General features: G+C 41.5%; 2 protein-coding genes across 42 annotated transcripts in view; one reads left to right on the top strand and one right to left on the bottom strand.

Annotated features, from left to right (window-relative positions):
* CRB2 (crumbs cell polarity complex component 2) overlaps positions 1-21,041 on the top strand; it is a 147,323-nt gene that overhangs the window by 42,854 nt on the left and 83,428 nt on the right. For all 8 annotated transcript variants that reach the window (XR_013940917.1, XM_080561907.1, XM_080561903.1 and 5 more), the window contains 2 exons: positions 2,964-3,076; positions 4,042-4,147. Coding sequence is in view for 7 of the 8 variants with exons in the window: in XM_080561907.1 (XP_080418033.1) it covers positions 3,036-3,076; positions 4,042-4,147 (147 nt within the window). In the remaining variant the exon portion in view is untranslated. The remainder of the gene's footprint in view (positions 1-2,963; positions 3,077-4,041; positions 4,148-21,041) is intronic.
* The window catches only part of STRBP (spermatid perinuclear RNA binding protein), a 66,640-nt gene that overhangs the window by 29,747 nt on the left and 15,852 nt on the right, over positions 1-21,041 (bottom strand). For 32 of the 34 annotated variants that reach the window (XR_013940919.1, XR_013940920.1, XR_013940921.1 and 29 more), the window contains exons 2-5: positions 12,042-12,214; positions 8,919-9,136; positions 4,778-4,943; positions 1,978-2,122 (exon numbers count right to left, since the gene is read on the bottom strand). Coding sequence is in view for 18 of the 34 variants with exons in the window: in XM_080561958.1 (XP_080418084.1) it covers positions 1,978-2,122; positions 4,778-4,943; positions 8,919-9,136; positions 12,042-12,044 (532 nt within the window). In the remaining 16 variants the exon portion in view is untranslated. The remainder of the gene's footprint in view (positions 1-1,977; positions 2,123-4,777; positions 4,944-8,918; positions 9,137-12,041; positions 12,215-21,041) is intronic. The other 2 variants (XM_080561971.1, XM_080561973.1) reach the window with 2 other exon arrangements.

Below are 21,041 nucleotides of genomic sequence, written 5' to 3'. Positions count from 1 at the left end.
TCCTTCGTGCAAAAGGACGTACGGAATAAACTCAAGGCCGCTTTTAGAACTGCACAGAAGCTGTGTTACATTTGGTTGGCAATTTTTTGGGAGCACTGGAAAAAATATGGCAGTACTTTCTTTGGAAATTTTTCCAAAGAAAAAGTATTTTCACCTGGTGGTTTCTCTGAGTATTTTCCATTGATAGATACAAAACTTTTTTGGTCCGAACCTAAGTGAAAGTGACTTAAAAACAGTTGCAAATATTATGAAAAAAAGTATTTTTTAACTCTTTAAAACCTGCATTTAGTGACATCTGCATAATGTTTCACACACCTTTGATAAAGGGATATAATAAATTTCTATTGCACTTGTGATAAATCAACATCAAAGCACGTGGACTTTAAAACAAGATCCAATTACCCTACAAATACTTAACAGCTTTACAGAAATGATAGTGCAACGCTGCTCTAACAAAGGCAGTGAAACCATTTTAAGTTTAAAAAATAGTACAATATTTTGAAAAATATTTGAAGACACTGAAAACAAAATAGGACGCGTACACTTTAAATATAAGAAAGCATAAAAATTCAAATCCTCATTCATTTTAGGATGAACTCAGGAGTCCTGAGAGTTTACTGCCACAATGCTAACATTTTTTTGGCAAGAAAATACTTGGATGGAAGCCTTTGTGCAAAACTATTCCCTTATGGGAATCTTACAAATCTTTTATCATTAAAATTTGTTCTGCACTTTGTGCTCCTCCTTACAAACATCCGTCAGCTGCAGTAACAACAGGCCTGACCTCAACATCTTACAGAAAGTTGAACAACTGAAGTAATGTGCAATTTATTTTAATGGTCTTGCAAAAGAGCATGGTTACTAATTTGAGAATAAGACATTGCAATTTGGAAATCTTTGCCATTCATCTGTTTTGTAAGATTTTTCTGCATCCAACTGCTGCCAGAGGGCTCTGTTTCCTTTCAAGGTTATCCTTCTTGCCCTCGCCTCAAACAAAAGTGAAGAGAAACTGACCAACATTTCCCATTGTATCGGTAGTTCATGTGGGAGGGGGGGAGAAGCAAAGGGCTTGTGGCAAGTCTAGAATGGGAAGAGAGCGACAGGGAGTTCCCTAGCCCACGCGGGCCCAGCTGCCTCAGTTGTCATGACAGAGAGTGGCCAGTTGGTCAAAGGTCTGACATCGTCCAGTGGCAAAGTTTCTAGGGATAGGTTTGGGAAGCGGAAGCAGAAATTACTGACAAGATTTTAAAAATAAAACAAAATACGGCTACATTTGCTCTTCTCTATTTCTCTTGGTTTGTTTCCAGCCTCATTGATACTACCCGTCCTTACCAAGGGGCTGAGGACTAGATTGGAAGTCAGGCAGTTAGGGGGAAGGAATAGAAAGAAACTAAGTTACAGTTTTCTAAATCTATTGGCACTAGGGGCATGAGGTACAATACTCAACTCAGAAGCAAAAGTACTGCATTATAGCACCCTAACTTCATAGACAAGGAAGCTCTTAAAGCTAGAACCATACACATGTATCAGCAATTGATAAGAATTGAGGGCCAGGAGGATATACTTGTGAGCTTTGCAGGAGAGTTATGTTATGCAAAAAGAGAAACAATTTTACGAGTTTGTCAAGATACTAGAAGCAATCCCACTTGACTGACTGAATTTAAAAACGAGACTGTGCAGCGCTGGGGTTCTTCAGAATTAACCACTAAGTCTGAAAGAAAGAACTAAGATCTGGTTGTGTATCAAAGTTAACACTCTAGCAATGCTGCTTGCAAATGAAAACCATTGGATACTTACAGGACAATTAAGTGACTGCTATCTTTTTAAGGCACAAATAATGTAACCTATTGTGGCAAAAGCCAGTCTAGTTAGTATAGAATACACAATTAAAAACCTACTTCCTCATTAACCCTGTGCTGCACAGTCAGGGCATTTTGATAGAACAGTCTTAGAAACACGTTAAAACGCTCCATGTACCTCCTTCCTTCTTCTCTGCTTCATCTCGAATGAGAGGGGATGTAAGTATCACCTTCAAGGTTAGCTTGGGCTCCTTTGTGTTACGAATAATAATAGCTGCCTCATTTACATGCTCCTCCACGAGATACTTCTCTTCTGTAAGTTTCTGAAAGTCACCAAGAAAGATTTCAAGAATCTCCTAATCAACTGAAAAACCGCAGAATCTCTTTATGTGCATACATCTCTTGAACTAATGAGAAGCCTACAAACATTGCAATAGCAAATATGGCCCTGCCTCCTTCATTAAAAACAAACTGAAAAACCCCAGGAACGTGATTTTTAAAAAAGCTAAGAAAATTCTACACCAAATTTAATGACAATGCTAAGTAGTCCCACTACAAAAGGCACTACTATCACTTTTTTTTTTTAATTAAAAGATAGAAAAGATAGAAGCTGACTTTTGTAGCTGCTAGTATGTGAAATACCACCAGCAACTTCTGTTCTTAGAAGCAGAGACCTCTGGTAATGCTGCCTCTAAACGTAAAAGCTCTCTTATGCAGAATGACCAACACAGCTGTGCCTGCCAGTGCGAACGGACAGCAGACTGCAGTGCAAGAGCCGCGGTGGCTCACCTAGCCCATTTCTTACCACGTCTAAGCCAGTCTTCGATGCCCCAGCAAAAAGGATTTCACCACTTTGCCAAACAGTGTATTCTGATTCTTATCTGCCCGCATATATAGACGGCCTATTTTGCAACATAACTGCCCCTTGCTATACTTCCAATTACTTTTTTAATTACTCTTTAAATTACCTTTAGTAGCCATGCATGGTACTGACTCCCTGTCCCTTTATAATTAGCCATTAATGTATTTTTGAAACTTACACCTGCATTCCAAACACGATCGTTTTAATCTTTCTTCAGTGTTTTTCTAGGTGCTCATTCTCAGTCTTCTCTTTAGATTTTCTTCAACTTGACCATCCATCTTTCTCGCTCCCTTTCCACACAGCACTTGAAACTGAATGCAAGACTTCACTGTCACCCACCTCATTAATACCAGCCCCAGAAGAGATTCCTGAGAATGCCTGGAAAACCTAACCTTCCTCTCTTGACAAGAAGTCAGTAAGTGCATTTTTAAAATTGATTTGCTCTCAAACATTTTATTTCTTGCTTAGATTTCTTTTGTAGATAGTAACGTAAGTTGCCTAGTAATGTGTTTCGCTAGCTTGCATCAGAATTCTCTCAACTGATCTGTGTCTGAAAGGTATTTCAGTGCCCTTTGGGTCGTCTCTCAACCTTCAAAAGTACAGAGATAACCAAAGATGAATCCTAAAGTCAGCTCCCTGTATTTGTATGTTTAAGCAAGATTACGATGTTAGAACGTACTTAACTTTAACGTATTTAACTGTTCTAACTACTATTTTTCTTGTCGTGACCTGCACTCCAACTCCTTTATTTTTGGGATGAAATTCTTTAAGCATGCTCAGTTAGCTTTCAAAGAAAAATAAAGCAGAAGTTGTTAATGTCTCTGTACATCATGTGCTGGTTTTGCCCGCTAATGAACCTACACCTTCCTCATCTCTCTAATGTGTTTGCAGAACCTCTCCTTATTGCCATAATAGTTGTAGCTTGTTTCACTAGATTCCTCTTACCCCAACTGTTCTGTAATCCTTTCCGTCAGCTTGCTTCCCCATAAGACCTTACCTGCTGTCCCCAGAGTTTATTGCAGTCTGTATGTCTTTTAGATATGGCTGTTCTACTGTTCTTGCCCTTTTTTTTTTTTTAAAAAAAAACGCACATATTTCAACTTTTCTTACCATTTTCAACCCTTCTCAACTCACACCTCAATATAAACAGTAAAGTTTACTCTCTACTATTCGATATATTCCTATCATTTTCAGCTATGGATAGGGCTACATCTGCAGGCACGGTATTATCTCATTAAAACAAGCCCTTTGTGTGAACAAATGAACAGTGAAAACAAACAACTGTCAAGAATGGCAGATCACGTTGTCTGTGTGGACATAAACACGAGGCAGAAAAGCAGATCAGGAGAGAAACCAATCCCCTTTGGACCTGTTTTGCAGAGAGGCACCTGCAGTGGAGTATTTTGGGGCACGGTTTCTCATGAACAGGGCACGTCTCAATCTGGAAGCTGGACTTACTACTCAAGCTCAGAACTCTGTCAAAAAGGTATTAAACCTGGCTGCTTTGCAGAGACCAACATTAGCTGTAAGTGATGCCTATTGGATGCCAACTTTAGAATGAAATAGCTGTAGATAAAAAAGAATTATGAACTCATGATTAACATAAGCTAAAATGAGTGATCACCTAAATTGTCTTGTTCTCACTTCAGAAGTAGAGAGGCACTTACTTTGGAAAAGCCTAAGCAAAGCAAAGCAAAGCTGCTGCAATGTAGAACTTAAAGTTCAGGCAGGGGGACAGGGGACAACAACGTAGACCAACTCACATGCTTGAGCAGGGAAGATTTCTGGGACTGCGATTTAGCTCACATTAGTGGATTGGAGCAGAGAACAAAATCAGCTTGGTTAGTTACCAAATAGAAAGGTTAGCTGCCAGCACAGGAAAATGGACATCACAAATTGGGATTAGGCAGCATCAGGAGTAAGATGTTAAGTTTTGTGAATAGCTACTTCATAACACCACATTAAAGACGTTACACACCTTAGATGTCCTAGATTAAAAGGATATTCTTTAATCTATATCATTTGCCTCTTTTGCTGGAAGAAATTCCAGCCTTTACCCAAATACACGTTGCAGTGCTGTCAGTTATTATTACAGGACCACCCTAAGTTAACTCACCTGAATTTGAACTGGGAGATTGTCTTTGACTATACATAACAAGGTCTTTGTGGGTTTTTCTTTGCACATGAGAACCAGCTCCAAATCCATATCATCTTTTATCAGCAAGCCCTTTGCAACCAAGCCAATTCTCATAACACCACACAAGGTCCGACCACTTTGATCCCTGGAAACGAAATAACTCTGAGTAATTAAAATGGTATTTTCACACATTCAAAATACTTGCATTATGCTATCACAGTGAAGAGATGAATGGATTGGACTGATTACAGTGCTAAAGTGGCATACCGCTGATCAGAAAATGAAAAGCATACAATGCTTTTATACAAGTAGCTCCTATGGAAAAAAAGAACAAAACTGAAACACTGATTTGCAATTCACATGAATGCAGAAGTTGCCTAGCTTAAGACACAAAGCACACAAAAAACCACCAAAATTAACTATCTGCAGATCTACCAGAAGAGTACAATAATTAAACCAACAAAGTCTTCCTGTTAGCAAAAGTGATCTGAGTTGTCTTTTAGCAATGCTTCAACTTCGAACATGGCCACATACCATTTCAACGCTTCTTTCAGTTGATCCATAAACTCAAACTTTTATCTTAAAAACTGTAAAACCAACTTCTGAAGTTTTAGCACATAGTACAAACTGATGTTTCAAGAAAGCTTCTAATTCTAGAAAGACTTCCAGGCCCAATTCCTTCAACAAGTCTCACCACCAAAACCTACAGGAATAGACGTCTGAACACTCGGTTCTACTCCCCACTAACGTTCAGGGGAACATTTACAGATCACAGCAAACAACTTTCAAAGCAACATAAGAACATTTTAGTTCTGAGTATCAAGAAGAAAAATGCAACAAAAAACAATTCAGTAGGCTAAAAAAAAAACAACCATAAAACTTGCATAAAAACAGCAAGGAAAAAATGCAAGAAAAGCACCTTTGACAGTTCAAAACCAGGTATTGCCATATGATGCATCTTAAACACTGTGGCACCAACTAGTGGCACATTCCTGTTATAAAAACCACAGAAAGTATGTAATCAGTGAAAGCGGTAAACCACTACTGCCAGAAAGACAGTACCCCTGTTCCTGTCATTCTTACCATCCAAAAGGATCGACTGGATAAAAACAAAACCAAAACCAAACAAAACAATCCCATTGTGATCAATGATCATCAAATCGATCCTAAGAAATCCTAAGCTTCATTCAGAAGTATCTTCATCTAAACATTTTTCTAACTTTGCCTATGCATTTTAAATAGAAATGCAGCAATGGATGCTTACACAACAGAGGGGGGAAAAAAAAAAAAAAAGGACTTGGAAAACCAAGTGGTAATCCCACTCTTCTTGGAACAGCCAGAAGCAAACAAGCAAATACTGTTACAAAACCAAACAGCCTCTCAACTTCCAGCGTGGAACTCCGCTTCTTTACCAGTACCTGGATGCAAATAAGTGTGAAAATGTAGAATTCCTTCAGATATAGTTTCTAACTGCCATAAAGATGTTTTACATTGTGGGGAAACGTACTATTTTAGCCCCTCTTAGCTTGTAAAGAGATTAGTAAAACAATCTGTCCCAAAGCAAATGCATAAATACACAAACTATTTTATTAATCTTATACTACATGGATAGTTACTCTAGATTTGTAACAGAGCCCAAGCACAAAACATCCTGCACACACAGGTGTGAAGGCAAGGCTAACCAGTTGTCTCAAAAGCACTTAATGCAGGTCCTCAATTTTTTTTGAACTTTTTTTTTTTTTGAAGAATCCATTCTGTGCTTATGTTATCCTCACCAGAAGACATGTAGAAATGCTGCCAGTAATGCTAGGAAATCACCCACAAAACATCCAGTACACTGCATGGCAAGAGAGACTGTTCTTCAGCAGGACACCGAACCTTTCTCAAGAAGATGACAGAACCTAACTGTCCATCTGTGGAGAAACAGCCTATTGGTCTACTGCAATTATTCTCCAGTGGCAATACAATCCCTGTCTTAAACCAATTTATACGTTAATTTATGTAAAAATATTCATGAATTTAAGTGTTTTGCTATTTCTATTTGAATAGATTTCACACCAAAAAAGTGATATAACACAGCTCGGCCTAACACAAAAATGCCAGTGTTCATGAGTGTGTCTGTTAAATATTTATTAGGGGAAACAGAAAGCCACAGAATCAAAATGAGGGACCGTTTGTACATTTACTTTTTGAAGGCTATCGTATGATGGTCTTCATGCTGCTGACCGTTTCTTATGTAGATCAGTGTATCCTGAGTAGGTGGTGCTCCATTTAAGCTTCATGCAGAGCAAGCACTTTCTTTCAATGGTTCCCAAGCCCATAACTTTGTACTAGAGATAATCAAAGACAAGCCTGAACATTAAGAAAGAAACCTGTGGAAAAATGCTACAATACTTGAAGAATTTTCTGTAGAATCCACAATGCTGTTCAGAACAGCAAAATACCAAGTCATGGACACTTTCTGCTTCTGCCACCCCTCTAGAATTTTCCCCAGTTAATGCAGTAGCACGTTTCTTGTTTCCAAACTGAAGTACGTTCACGTAGTGAGGTGTACCAGAGCTTTATATTGCATTTCCTGAATGCTACTCTGAAAATCTGAGGCCTGGCAAGAAGTAGGAACCCCAATGTTATAAAACAGGAAGCAATATTTCACTTATGAATTTTCAGACATACATCATTATGAATTTAGAAATAACTGATAAATACAGCAGTGATCAGCATCTTTCACTTTAAGCCAGTAAACTGTATTTTCAATTTGCGAACTGATACAGATACAACTGATTCAGTTGGCTCTTCCTCCATTATCTGCACTGAATTGTATCCTACTCCAGAAGCACCCAGCATAGAGCATCTGCATTTCTATTTCCTACTGCTAGCGTAGGCTATACCTCCTCCTGCCCCCAAATGTGAACAACTTAATTTTTGGTGTCCTGGTACATAATACATATTTTAAAAAGGCCTCGATAAAATTTTCACTACCATAAAAGGTGTCAGATAACTAATACAAATGAATAAAGAATACACTTTATTTATCAGTTTAAGAACACAATGTAAGTGGGCAAAGCCCATGCAGCAGCAGACATTCTTAATACTGCACACACCATAGGAAAGGAAATTGGAAGAGTCCTTGACTACACCTTTGCTGCAGGTTACGTTACAGGGGTAACCAGAGTAAGTTCAGTGGAGAAGAATTGTCTAACAGGAAGAGAACTGGACATCAAATTTTTCAGGTCATGACAACTTTGCTGTTAGTCTCACAGAATCAGAGAGCCGAAGAACACCTTGGGTTGGAAGGGACCTTAAAGATCACCTAGATGATCTAGTCCCATGTCTGGGACTGCCCCGGCCCAAGTGCAGCACTCTGCACTTGGACTTGCTGAACCTCATTGGGTTCACGTGGGCCAATTCTCCAGCTTGTGCAAGTAGCTGCCTAGCGCTTCACTTCCTCATCCACAAACCTGAGAGAACACTGACAGGAGCTGCAGAGCACATGACAGATTAGCCAGGAAGTGTTGAAGAACTGGAAGCACCCAAGTTAAGAAGTCATACATCAAGAAACCTAAAATAAGGAGCCATTTGTTCCAGCTTCTTCCTCAACTACCAGAGTTATGCTACAACAACAAAACTAGGCACCGGCTCGGGGAGTTGACTCAGAAATAGAGCAAACAGATGTTTCACTCAGGAGAGCACTACATAACAGAAGATAATGGATCCTTAGAAAAGTTAGTTTGCCGGATAAACAATGAGAGCTTACCAAAAAAAATCTTTTATTTCTTAAACTGAAGGAGTCCCTAAGCTACATGGCTGTGGATTTGCATTCGTGTGTTACAGGGACATATATTCACTTATAATTGCTGAGAAGTTTGTCTGCTAAAATGCAACTGGACCGTATCACATTAAAATAAATAATGAAATAGAAAGCAATTGCTGCCTACATTGGACTTATTACTATTCCCTGCACTCATCCTGTGTGCTCCCACCTCAAAAGTGCAAATATATCCACTTCCTTCTATGAATACTCGTATGCAACAGAATCAAGGAACACTACAACGCTTATTTAGAAGGAAAGGAACCCATTCAAAGCCGTACAGTAACACATTATGAGGTTCAACTCACTCACTTGGCATTGCTTTCTGCAGCTTCCTCCTTTGCTTCCACGTCACCCTCACATTTTGCAGACTTGTTCTTTTCATCCAACCAGTCAGAGACATGTTTAAGGGCACATTCTACTGTTGATACCATGTTCTGGACAGCTTCAAGTTCTTCTGGAGATGGATAAATGGTTGAATGTTTCACCATAACATGGCGGTCATCGTTAGCAAAAGATCGGATAGATCTCTGTTACAAAGTGGGAAAGGGGGGGGGAAAGAACAAAGTTACTGGGTTATCAACAGAAGGACATCGCCTGAATGGGAATCCTCTCTGACAGATGCAGGCAAGTGTTTTTTGATGACCATGGATTATAATCTTGCAGGAGTGATCTCTTATCAGAGAGAGAGAGAGTGACCAAACACTAATGTGAAATCAGCATTAAACTGGGGAAACATATAAGGCCTTCGGTAGGTTTCATGGCACCTAGATTAGATGCCTAAAAGCAACTCTTCTAGAATCACTTTGTTGGCTACTCCACCAGGCACATCTGGAGCACAGTTCATGTTTACCCCACTCTAGGATGAAATGAATTGTGCTTCAGAAGTACATTCCTCTCCTGCCTATCCCCCTTCTCTTTGAAGAAGAGGGCATAGGCTAGCTGTGCATAAGGCTAGGGTGCTGAAGCGGGGGACCAGAAAAACCTGAATTTCATTCCCAGCTTTGCAACAGCCAGTCTAGGGTCCTGGGCACTCCCTTCGCTTTCAAGTGTCTCTGACTTCCCTCATCCTAGGGATTACTAGCTTGTTAATTTAGATTAGGTTTTCAAAGCCAGTGAGAAAAGACATAGGCCCTGATCTTGCTCAAAGCAAGATCTTCATTATCCTGGAGATACAGGCTGAGTAACAAACCGGGAGAAACACCCTGCCCAGGAATACTTGCAGGAGCTCAGAAGATCCTGAACTTCAGTGATCTTTGCTGACTTGTCTCAAGCTTCAGTGGCTTGATAGCTCAAAGCAAAGAGAAAAGCCAGGGCCTTGATTCCAAAAGGTAATCACATTTCAAAGTAGGGAAATTCAGAACTTAAGTAGCCCAGGGTGAAAGCAGATGGGGCAATGCTTGTGTAGAGGAGGGCAGACAAGGAGAACATGGAGAAGACTCCTCTTTACAGAAGGCATCGATGCTCTCCAAATACAACTTCGCATGTTCCGAATAGGCTGAATGCAGCTATCTCTCCTCAGTTTATGCCAGAGACAATGGCAACCCCTTTGGAACAAGGCAATGAAATAGCCATTCCCATATGGTTTTGTTGCTGCTGCACATGAAGTCACAGGCACTACCTAGTACTGAGAGAGGCTTAGCAAACTGCACTGGGATTTACAAAGGCATGAATGAAAATCAGGACAGAGAGAAACTGGTAAGAAATGATGTAAAAATAATTTATTAAAAATTTGAAAGAACAGAAGGGGATTAGACTGCTAATTAAAGAGTTTATAGTGAGACTGCAGTACCTGAGTGACAGTGCTGAGAGAGGTAAACAGAACTGATGGGGTGACTTGTGCCAGGACGTTATGGTTTGCCACACACTTATCCAAGTGAGACTTATCTGATGTAAACAGTGACTTGGACCAGCTGCTCTCCCAGCACAGACCTCCAGCAAGACCATCTTTAAATATTCTCTACAGGCACATGCCAGTCAATGCTGAAAGGCTCCCAGAATTTGCAATCGTGAGCTAAAAGCCCTCTTCCTCGTACACATTAAATACCTCAAAAAGCTTTCAGTTTTACCTCCACTTCATGAGTTTAACAGCACATACCCTGTAACAGCACACACTCTTGGGGCCTGTGAAGGATCTGAAAGGCCTCTGGGTTGAATCCTTGTTAAGGAACTGGTCAAGGCTTCCCAGCTCATCACATCCATGGGTCCCTCAAAGGCCTATGTCACAATTTGCTCCCTAACTTCTGTGCTCCTACCCAAACAGACAATTCAGATAGTAAAACCTCATCTGGCAAGGGTCTGGTGTCATCCCCAGTACTTTCACAGGTTGCAAAATGTTGCCAGGAGGCCCCTCCTGAGGCCTATCTGCAGCCTGGGTACACAAAGAAGCTGCATTTCACTTCAGCAGTGAAAACTGACAAGCTGGAGTTCCTAATTCACCCCCCCTCCCCCCACATCTCTTATCTCATGAAATATCCATCAGAAAAACAGTCAGAGAGCAACAAATGAGTAACTCAGATTAGAAGACATTTGTGTTCTTTTCTAATAGACAGCGACTGGCAAGATCAATTCTTCATTACAATTTAAGCCAAAAATAATAGCAAAACAAGACTTTTTAAAACACAATGTATCGACAACTCTGCTGTGTCACATGTTCTTCCTCTCTGTGCTCTGTAACAGGTAAAATCCTGTCTCGGGTCTTCTACATTGCTGTTTTTGTTTTGCTTTTAAATATAAACACATGTCCTAGCTATCATCCACAGTCAGCTACACAAATGTTAGAGAGCTGTATTTAAAGTTTATTGCATTTACTGTCATTTTGTTTTTCAGCAGTACCGCTGCCCTTTTGTGAACATGACTTTAGAACCTTATCATCACAATCCTTGATCACAATCCACCATCTCAGACAATCCCAATTTGCAATTAATACCGGGTAGACAGGAACGACCCCTCACTCAGTCAGATACACTTGGTGTGTACTGTTTACACGTCTCATCTACACTATTAACAAAGCGTGCACAAAACTACTTGCAATCAGCTTTTCATGCACACACACACAAATATGAATAATCAACACTCGCTTTTGTGAGGGAGGGTGGATGAGGAAGAGCAGCATTCAGTTACGCAGTCTGCAAGTTCAAGGTCATTCGTGCTGTCTGCTACAGCTTGCCAACGCTGGTTTTATTAGAAAACCTTATGAGCATCCCCTTCATTCATATTTAATAATTCATGTAATGCAGGCTCACAAGACAACTCTCTGGTTTAAAAAGGCTGACAAAATATCAAACCTCATTTGCTTTGCTCAAAGCATGCAGTACCATCTCTAATTTAGTGCAAGGTCAGAATATCCCTTCACTCTTGTTTTACCAGGCCCCATGCAAGACTGTCAGCAGAGAATATTACTAATGCAGCCCTATAAAGATGACAGATACCTACCATGGTTTGTTAGTGTTTCAGCTTTTCTCTTCCTTTCTCCTTTTCCCTCCTCCTTGGTGTCTTTGCTAAGCGCTGTTTTGCCTGACAGAACCTCTTCATAAGCCTCTTAGTCCCTTGACAGCTCAAGAGTTCATAAAGCCAAGATGCTCCGAGAGTCACTTTCTGTAATTCACCTGGAAAAAAACCCAACACACAAAACACAAACACACACAAAAAAAACAACTTGAAACCAGAAGAAACAACATGGTAATTCCAGTAAGTGCTCAATGCAGAACATGATATCAAACCGCTGAATAAAGCGAGCTGGATTCATGGTGGGGAAGGACTCGCTGAACTGTTTATCTCAGAACAATAGCAGACGTTACAGAAAGCAACTTTCTCTGAGGTGCCCACACGTATGTGACCACTGTCCCATGCCACTTAGAGCTCCTCTCAGCACGGTGTCTCAGCTACCTGGCAATCCCAGTTTCTGATATGAGGAAGACTGGAAATCCAAAGTCTCAAATATGTTCTGTATGAAAGCAACTTGAAAAGACTTCTATTTTTATACTATATTTAATTATCAAAAAGTAATTATCAGCTGAAATTCCCAGTGCAGCCTTTGATCCTGAGTGCGTCAGATGCTGTACGACATGAACTAAGACTCCAGGTAGCAATAACTGTATGCTGTTATTAAAAAAGACTAAGTGCATTACAACAAACTGAAGGCATACCAATTGTGACAACGTTCAGCTGAAATCATTCACACTGCTTTTTCTGCCCTTGTACATCTTTTTGCAGCACACAACAGCTAAAAGATCCTGTAAGAGCAGCCCTCTTGTACTAAAGTAGAATGACCGAGCAGTTGGTGTGAAAGAGAGGAAAGGCTAAGCTCACTGCACAGCACAACATGCAAGTCCTTGCAGAAAACTCCTGTTTTCCTTTCATTGCACATATTGTTGCATCAGCTTTTCAGCAACATCTTGAAGTAACTGGAAGACCTGTCAGTAAATTTCTGCAGACTGACACACACATACTCAAATATTCTACTTTTCTCCTATATGTCAGTCCTGCTTCTCTAGTTAGAGATCAAAGGCAAGTTTGGCAACAACACAGGGATAGGTGAGATGACTCGGAAGTTGAGTAGATGTTTAAACCTCAGGGGTGTAACAGGAAATAATTAAAATACTGTATCTGATAGAGACTTAAGCATTCCAAGGGAAAGGCAAAGGCAACCACAAATGCTTTTTTTACTATTTTCTCCATCAAGAAGAAATGCAGTGGGTTTACAGGACCAATAGCTTTGATAGTAAGTGCCTAATAATTATTTATTTGTATATTATACCACAGGGTTTAGGATACAAATTTGAGTTAAAAAAAAAAAAAGCCAGACAAGAACACTATGCCGAGGCCTGTCTGCTTCAGCAGCTAAAGACTGCCAGGGAAGAAACCCCAAGAGAGTTACATGCACTCATACTAAAAATGCTTGGGAAAAGCAAGCTAATAAAAACCCTGAAGGATCTAATTTCTTCTCACAAAGGCTATACATCCTACCAAGTTATGTTAACACTCAACCAAATCGCTTCCTAGAAGCAATCAAGAAAGATGTTCTTTAATGGGACCGGATTCCTACCTTAAGAGACCCTGAAAGCCAAGCAAGGTCAGCTGGGAGCACAAACAAGGCAGGATTACTGCTTTGGCACTATTCGGGCTATGAGCTAGTCATGGGCACTTCCAAACGCACTAGCTTTGCACCATCTCTAGAACTGACCAGACTCTGTGAGGTCTTCTTGCTTAGCTTTTCTATAATAGTAGTAGTAATAATGAATAATATTTTTTTGAGTCAGCAGATGGCAAGCTAGAGAGACTTTTACCAGACGTGTTTCCAGATCATCTATTTCAAATTAGGTGGGATTTAGTTTGAAGAGAGAACCACCTTCACATACCCGTTCTTCCCTGCGACTCCTACATTTCACATTTTCAGTTTGCTGTCTTCTCTAGTAACTGTAACTTGGCAATGCCAGGCAGAGAGAAGGGCACTGGAATGTGTTGCTGACTTTAGCATATGCCCAGCACGACGTCTCTAGACTCCAAGCAACACCCCAGCCTGGACTCCCTCCTAAGACTACTGCAAGCTGTTGCTTATCAGCTTGTGCAGTGTATTGAAAGCAGATGGACAAGGATAGCTGGCTGAGCAAATTCTGGTGCTTCAGTACGTTGCTGAGCAGCCTGTTGTCTAGAGGGCAAGTCTACAGGCTCTGTCACAAGCTCTGAAAACTGCCATACCTCAGAGCGCAATTCCGCATACATCAAGAGCTTTTTGGTTTTCTTTGAAAATCTGAAACAGGCTGAAAAGGAATGTTTCACAGCTGTGATGGGGATTAATCTTCTACTAGAAAGACGAAGCAAAACTACCACCATCTCCCAATACTCCGCCTTAAATGGGCCGTGGCGGTCTTGTCTTTAAGAGAGGTTCAAGTTTCAGTGACAAGCAACAGAGTTGGATGAAGACCTTTATGACCTCCATTCTACCTACCCTTTTTCTCAGCAGTGAATGGCTGAGGTCTGGGCACACACAGCTGAAATAAAAAGGGACTTACATCTCCACTGCTGCCCGTCATTATAACAACTCAACTAAAAAAATTCCCGAAAGCTGAGATGAAGCTGACATACATGAAAGTCACATTAATGACTTGCAAGTCACTGACATCCTAAGAATATTTCACAGAAACACACAAAGGAATGAAAACCTAATTTGGTCCAGACTTCAGGGATTTTTTTAAATAAAGGTCTAAACAGGAAGTTTACTACAAAAACGCAGACGCAACTTACAGAACAAAGTACGTTTGACAACACGCAGAATTAAAATAAGGAAAACTAAAAATCAAATCTGCTCCAACCATATGGACCAAGGCAGCAGAACACGGCTCAGCACTGAACACATCAGAAAGCATTACGTGGAGTGAGCAGCAATCCCATAAATCCAACAGCCCCATTTTACTTGCAAGTTACAGCAGGATACATGTCCCCGCATCCTCAGGGAGCAGCAGCTGAGGCCCAGACTAACGGCACAATAGAGTAACGCACGGTTGTCCGATGCGAGGGCTGCCACCTACACTTGCAAAAAACTTCTAGACAAAGCTCCTAGCACTACTGAGAACTTGGTGATCTCGAGAAAGTCACTTTACCTGTAGACCACGTTGACCTAAAGCACAAAACAGAGTAAACACTCTCTGTCTCCTGATCTGGAGGAGCCGAGCAGAGTCTGCAGGGTGGTTTTAAGCCACTGGGGATCTGACACGTTAGAAACGTTACTAAAACACCATGACAGTCTCTCAGTGTTTCCATTAAACATCCCATCCCGCACAGAGGAAGTTTATGCGTTGGCACAAGACAAACAAGGAAAAGAATTTCAGAGGAGGCCTTTGCATAGGGCACATTCCTGCATCTGGCACTTGTGCTCCCGGGAGGAGGCGTTTAAACATCCAGGAGTACCGAACGTGCTCACCTACCTTCGAGTGCAGGCAAGTGAAAAGCAGAAGCAGGTACCTGTCCTCTGTAAGGGCTGACTGGTAAATCCCGAGCCCGGAAATTCAGAAGGCCCGGAGTGAGGTAGCAGTCAGCTGAAGCAAAACCACCCCCCAGCCTACCCTCTTACCGATGGCTACTCCTGGAAACTACAGCTTACAGCCCACGCCACCCCGAGATCGCTCCACATGTGTGTCAGCAGCGCAGCAAGGGCAGCGCAGGGTGCTCATAACGAACGGGTGGGCATCCAGCACAGACTGGGGCGCACCACACAAGGCAATGGATCAGAACTGGGATTTATACAGAACAGGCGAGAAAAGGTGCAAGCTATCTTTTTTGTTACTTTTTCAAATCGGAATAAGAGGCTTGCAACTTGAAATTGCAGGTTGATTTTAACTTCTGCTTTGCGTTCAGCAGACAGGTAGGTTTTTGTCACACTGCACATGGTGCTGCTGAAAATATGCTGTGTTTTTCTGCAGTAAATTTTTTTGCTGGCATTCTGCCAAGAGTCTTTCTGGCAGCATCTCCCACAGTTGGAAACTGTGTATCTGGGTCAGAAAAGACAAGTCGCTTTTCAGAACGGCTCAATACATTTGGCAGAGATGCTGATATTATAATTGAACTCTTTCAGCAACTCTTTTTGTGATGTACCCAGACACCAAACAAAACAAGATCTGCAAAGTTGATTAGTGTCAAAATAACAGACAGAGAAATAGCAAAATAGTTTTCCCTCCTGTTAAAATTATCAACAAACCAAGAGATACAGATAAAAACCACAATTCACAGGGACTAAGTGGAGTGTGGGGCAGAAAAATCTGCAGAGTATGAGCAGCCTTCTACGTGTGCAGATGTTTGCTATTTTAAATCCCGACGCCCTGCATGCTGCACAGCATTGCTTTCTTCTTTCTTCACCACCGAAGAGAAACCCTTGCCACTCACCGCCATATAAGCAGCCCATGAAGGAACGCAATCGGAGCACTAGGAACCATTGCTAATAAGACTCAGATTGCTTCCACCAACACGCTCAGCTTCCAGCTTCACCTGCAGACTGTACAGCCAGATGAGTTTTATTATTTTCCAAGTAATACAATTCCTGGCAAAGCTGCATCTGGTTTAGCCTTCAGAAGGCTGGAATTTTCCAGCCAAATAAATAATTACAAAGCAACACTACAGCTAAGAGCTGGAGAGGTACTTCCCATGGCAAACCCGTACACTGCACGCAACACACACGGAGTCTAGCATTACTCCTGCTTGCTCAGTTCTCGTGCCAGTTTGAGAAAAGGCTCCTGCGCTCCGAAGTTCTCAGGAGCAGCCAGGCAGGCACACACTTGGTAAACAGACGTGAAGTGATAGCACCAGAACAGAGGAACCACCCAAGCCACCTTCCCGGCGCTAGAGCTCACAGTGCAAGGACAGCAGCGTTCAGACAAGACGGGGGAGGAAGCTACTGGAAGAGCTCCTAGAGAGGATTTGGCTGTACCGAGGACAGAGATGGGGACGGAACCTGGGGACCTTCAATTGCAATGATGCAAACAAGTATGCATAACTGTGAACAGGTGAACACACGGATTCCTCCAGGTAGAGCAAAAAAAGAGGGAAAAAAACCAGCCAAAATAAATCACTCCAGTAAAGAAATCCAAGTTGAAGAATTAAAACCAACCAATCAGTTCATTAGATTAATTAAGGTGAAAGGAAACAGGGCTGTGCAGAGCATACCTCACATTTTTAGCTTGTGGAGAAGTTGAAGAAAAAGGACGGTCTAAGGGGAAAACATCACAACCCTAACAGGAAGGCTAAAAAGGAACAGGGAAGCACGGTGTAAGTAAGTGCACAATCACTGGAAGAAAGAAAACACTGTTCTGGAGAACCACACCAGGCAACCTCAGAAAGGAACGCACATTAGTAGAAATAACTGCAGATATCAAATTATGATGTAACAAAAGAAAAAAAATAGTTTGGGGGCAGAACCTAAGTAATTTTCTTTTAGGATTCAAGCTACTCTTCACTATTGAGGACATGAAAATATCCTACCAAGCTCACTCAGTGGTCTTCAGATCAGCACATCAGTTACAGCCCTCAAGGTGGAACTCCTCTCTGTCCAGATCTTATACAGCCTCCTGTTCCCTGGCACCTGCACAATACCAAGCACATCACTCACAGCTAGTGTTACAAAGGCTCTCTGGTGAAGTGATTTTGAAGACCCCTTCATGTCTTGCTATTATTGCCCAGATACAAGACTGAGACAGACCAATTTCAAAAACAAAACAAAAAAATTAAAAACCAGCTGTTGGCACTTAAATAACAAAGTGACAATGTACTTCCTGCTCAACCAGTCAGAAACATCCAAAACAGAATGCCTGTAAAACTGAGTCCTATACAAACCAAAATATCTTAAAAGGAGAACTTCTTGGCAGCATCTTTAAAAAAAATCACAATTAGATAGTACATGAATAATTAATAGTGAATTATTCATCTTGAGACTAGACAGAAACCACTACTAGACTCTCCATGTCTGAAATGTTAAACTGATTTCTGACTTCCAGCAGGCATTCCTGCTCTTCTGGCTAAACTGAATGCTGGAAACCAGAAGCTACTTTGAAGTACTCACCTGTTAGTGAAGCAGTCAGAATTTGACATCAACATTCAAAATCAGAGAATTCCATAAAACAGACTACATTCAGTTACAGTTGAAGAATTAACTAAATTAATAAAAAGAATTACATTACGCTGAAATGAAACCATCTGCAATGTCAGTTTTCCCAGAGAGAGATTTGGCTTAAGCGAAGTTCTGGATCTATGCCCGACGTTACATCACGTTCCCCAAAACGGAATCGCAGCTCTACCTCCTCAACCACACAGCGCAGCTTAGTGCCATGCCGGGCTTCTTACTGCCCAAGCCTTGCCCTGCACTCGGATCCCAGCACCGGAGCTTTACAGACCTTCAAACCCCTAGCCACTTTCCATCCCCGTATTTCTGTCCACGGCCTTACTTCTGAGGCTTTTTGCTCCAGAACCATAGCGGGAAGCAGCCACAACATTGAAGAGAAGAACTGGGATACTCCTTCCCTAGCATCCTCCAGCTTAACTCAAAAAGCTGCAGTGCCCCAGTTTCTTTCCTGTTGTGATTCATACCCCAAAGACTGCGGGTTGACCTACCAACCAGCAGCATTTGACACGCAACCGGGATGGGGAAAAAGACCAAGAGGTCACTCTTCCACCCCGGAGAATGAGTTCTCCGCAGAACAGCGAGGCCGAAGCAGTACACACACAGAGCAGCACGTGCTGCAGCCTGCACGCTGGAAATCACGGCATGTGATTTACATCCTGGAAATAAAACATGGAGGCAGACAGACAGAAGAACTAGATCACCTTGGTGGTTTGCACTTCTCATCAAGTGAAGGAGGGAAAATCGCATGAGGCTGTAACTTCTTACCTCACCCAAGAACAGCCTTTCGGGTGACATGCTAGAGCTCAGCAATGATTCTATTCCTGTATAATTTTATATTCAGAAAAGCCGTATTTGTACTTAATCAAAAACACTCTTATGCTTCAAACTAAAATCAGAGCAGACATTTTTTTATTCTAGGCACATCAGATAGGATAAAATAGCTTATTCTAAATGACTAACGATCTTATCTGTTAATATTCGTAAAGGCGTTAAAAAAAAAACATGCAAGCTCACAAATGGGCTATACATAAAACGTATCTAGTATCTCACACAGTTACTCCTCTCACAACAAAGCAACATAACCCCCCGAGGAAATATCTATTCAATTTGAATTCCTAGAAGATAGTCTCTGCAGGTATCATTTAACATACAGGCTTACTGCCACGAAGTATCGTTAGACACTTCCTGGGCTCTCCAAAAGGTTGGTGTTTTGTGACCACTCACCAACGTAGAAGAAAGCATTTCAGACATTCCTACGTAAGAGATGCAGACCCTTTTCCTTTGAGCTACCCGCTAGTTCCTCCATCAGCAGGTTAGACCATAGAAGAACCACGGAAAAATTTCTGCTTGCACGCTCTGAAGCGCCATGTCCTACTTCCTGTGTCTTGTCTGCATTACCAATTCCCTTTCAACAGAAGCACAGCCACAGCAGCATGTTCACAAGTTCACCAACACATACAGATTGCTTACAATACACGATCTGCCTCTCCCTTTAGTATGACAGCAAGAGCTCCCCAACAGCTCCTGCATCAGCTTTCCATCTGCATCCAATCCAAAATGTTCTGCTGAACAAGAGCAACGACACAAAGAGCTGAGGTACGGGTCAGCTGCAGCTGGCATTGCGAACAAACACCCAGCGTGGCAGTAAGACTGCCGTGGTGCTTTGTCGGGAAGCGTTGTCAAAGTTACGGGCTGCCCCTCAAGCCAGGTCTTGCCCCAAACCCACAGAAACTCTCAAGCACTAATGCTGCTCATTACAAGTTTCTTATTGTAGAAGATGCACAGATCTGTGACTTTTCAAAAAATCTGTTCTTATTTCAATAAAGAGCGTTCAGTTAAAACTGCTTGTAAAACCATTCAGTAGCAGAACGCGTTTGCTGTACTAGCAGGGAGCCCTGCTCCGTGTCTCAAGCTAATACATAACTCAGCGATTTGCGAGATGAAGGAGAAGAGTAACACAACTTTTTTACAGCAAAAATCTGTGCTGTAGATAATACATATTTAGTAATTCTGTTTTACAAATAAGAATGTAAATACTGTATTTTAGACAGCACTGAGATCTGTATTTTTCCAATGCTAACAAAAAGTTTTAATTTCAAAGGATTAAGAAGTTTTTAAGAATAAATGCTGTTCTGATTAGAATCCCAGCAACTCTTAATAGCAAAATTTAACCAACAGCTTCTCCTCTAGAATTTCTTCCTTGAGGTCCCCAGTGACAGCACATGAGGAAGCTGGCATTTTCAATATTGCAAATTCACGCTGGATACTGTGCACATTAGCCAGTTTAAACATTCATGACTCTCCACTTAAATGCATTTTCTAGTATGTCAGTCTTGATGCCTCGGTGACATTTTTAAAAAAAGAGAGAAGACTTACAAGAATTTGGAAGAGCAGACTGCTAGCTAGTCTCTGTTAGTGTTGTGCAAAGAGCTCTTGTGCTCTCCCCTCCGCCAGTCCACATTTGCCATCAGGCTTGACCACGACCAATGCTCCAGTCCTGGTATTTTCAGCCTGTTCCCCTGTTACCATGCATTGTCTCAGTATTCTTGTCTTAGATCATTATTTCCAGGGAAGCCCGAAGCTCAGTGGCACAATATGTAATGCCACAGACACATTTAAAACAAAAACTGTGATTACCACCGTAGGCCACTTAGGAACCAAAGCCTCCTCTTTGGAAACTCCCTCACAATGCTGCAGCTCCACTGCAGACAGCCTGAGCTGCCCAGAGGAGCAGGACCGAGTGCTGCAGAGTACCCTGGCTGCCATCTCCTTTCAGCCTCAGAATGGAATTATTTACTTCAAAGGCATGATAAACCTATCAAAAG

The sequence above is a fragment of the Anser brachyrhynchus genome (genome assembly GCF_964034855.1).
Source record: "Anser brachyrhynchus genome assembly, chromosome: 19".
NCBI lineage: Eukaryota > Metazoa > Chordata > Aves > Anseriformes > Anatidae > Anser > Anser brachyrhynchus.
This window is presented reverse-complemented; position numbering and strand designations above follow the sequence as displayed.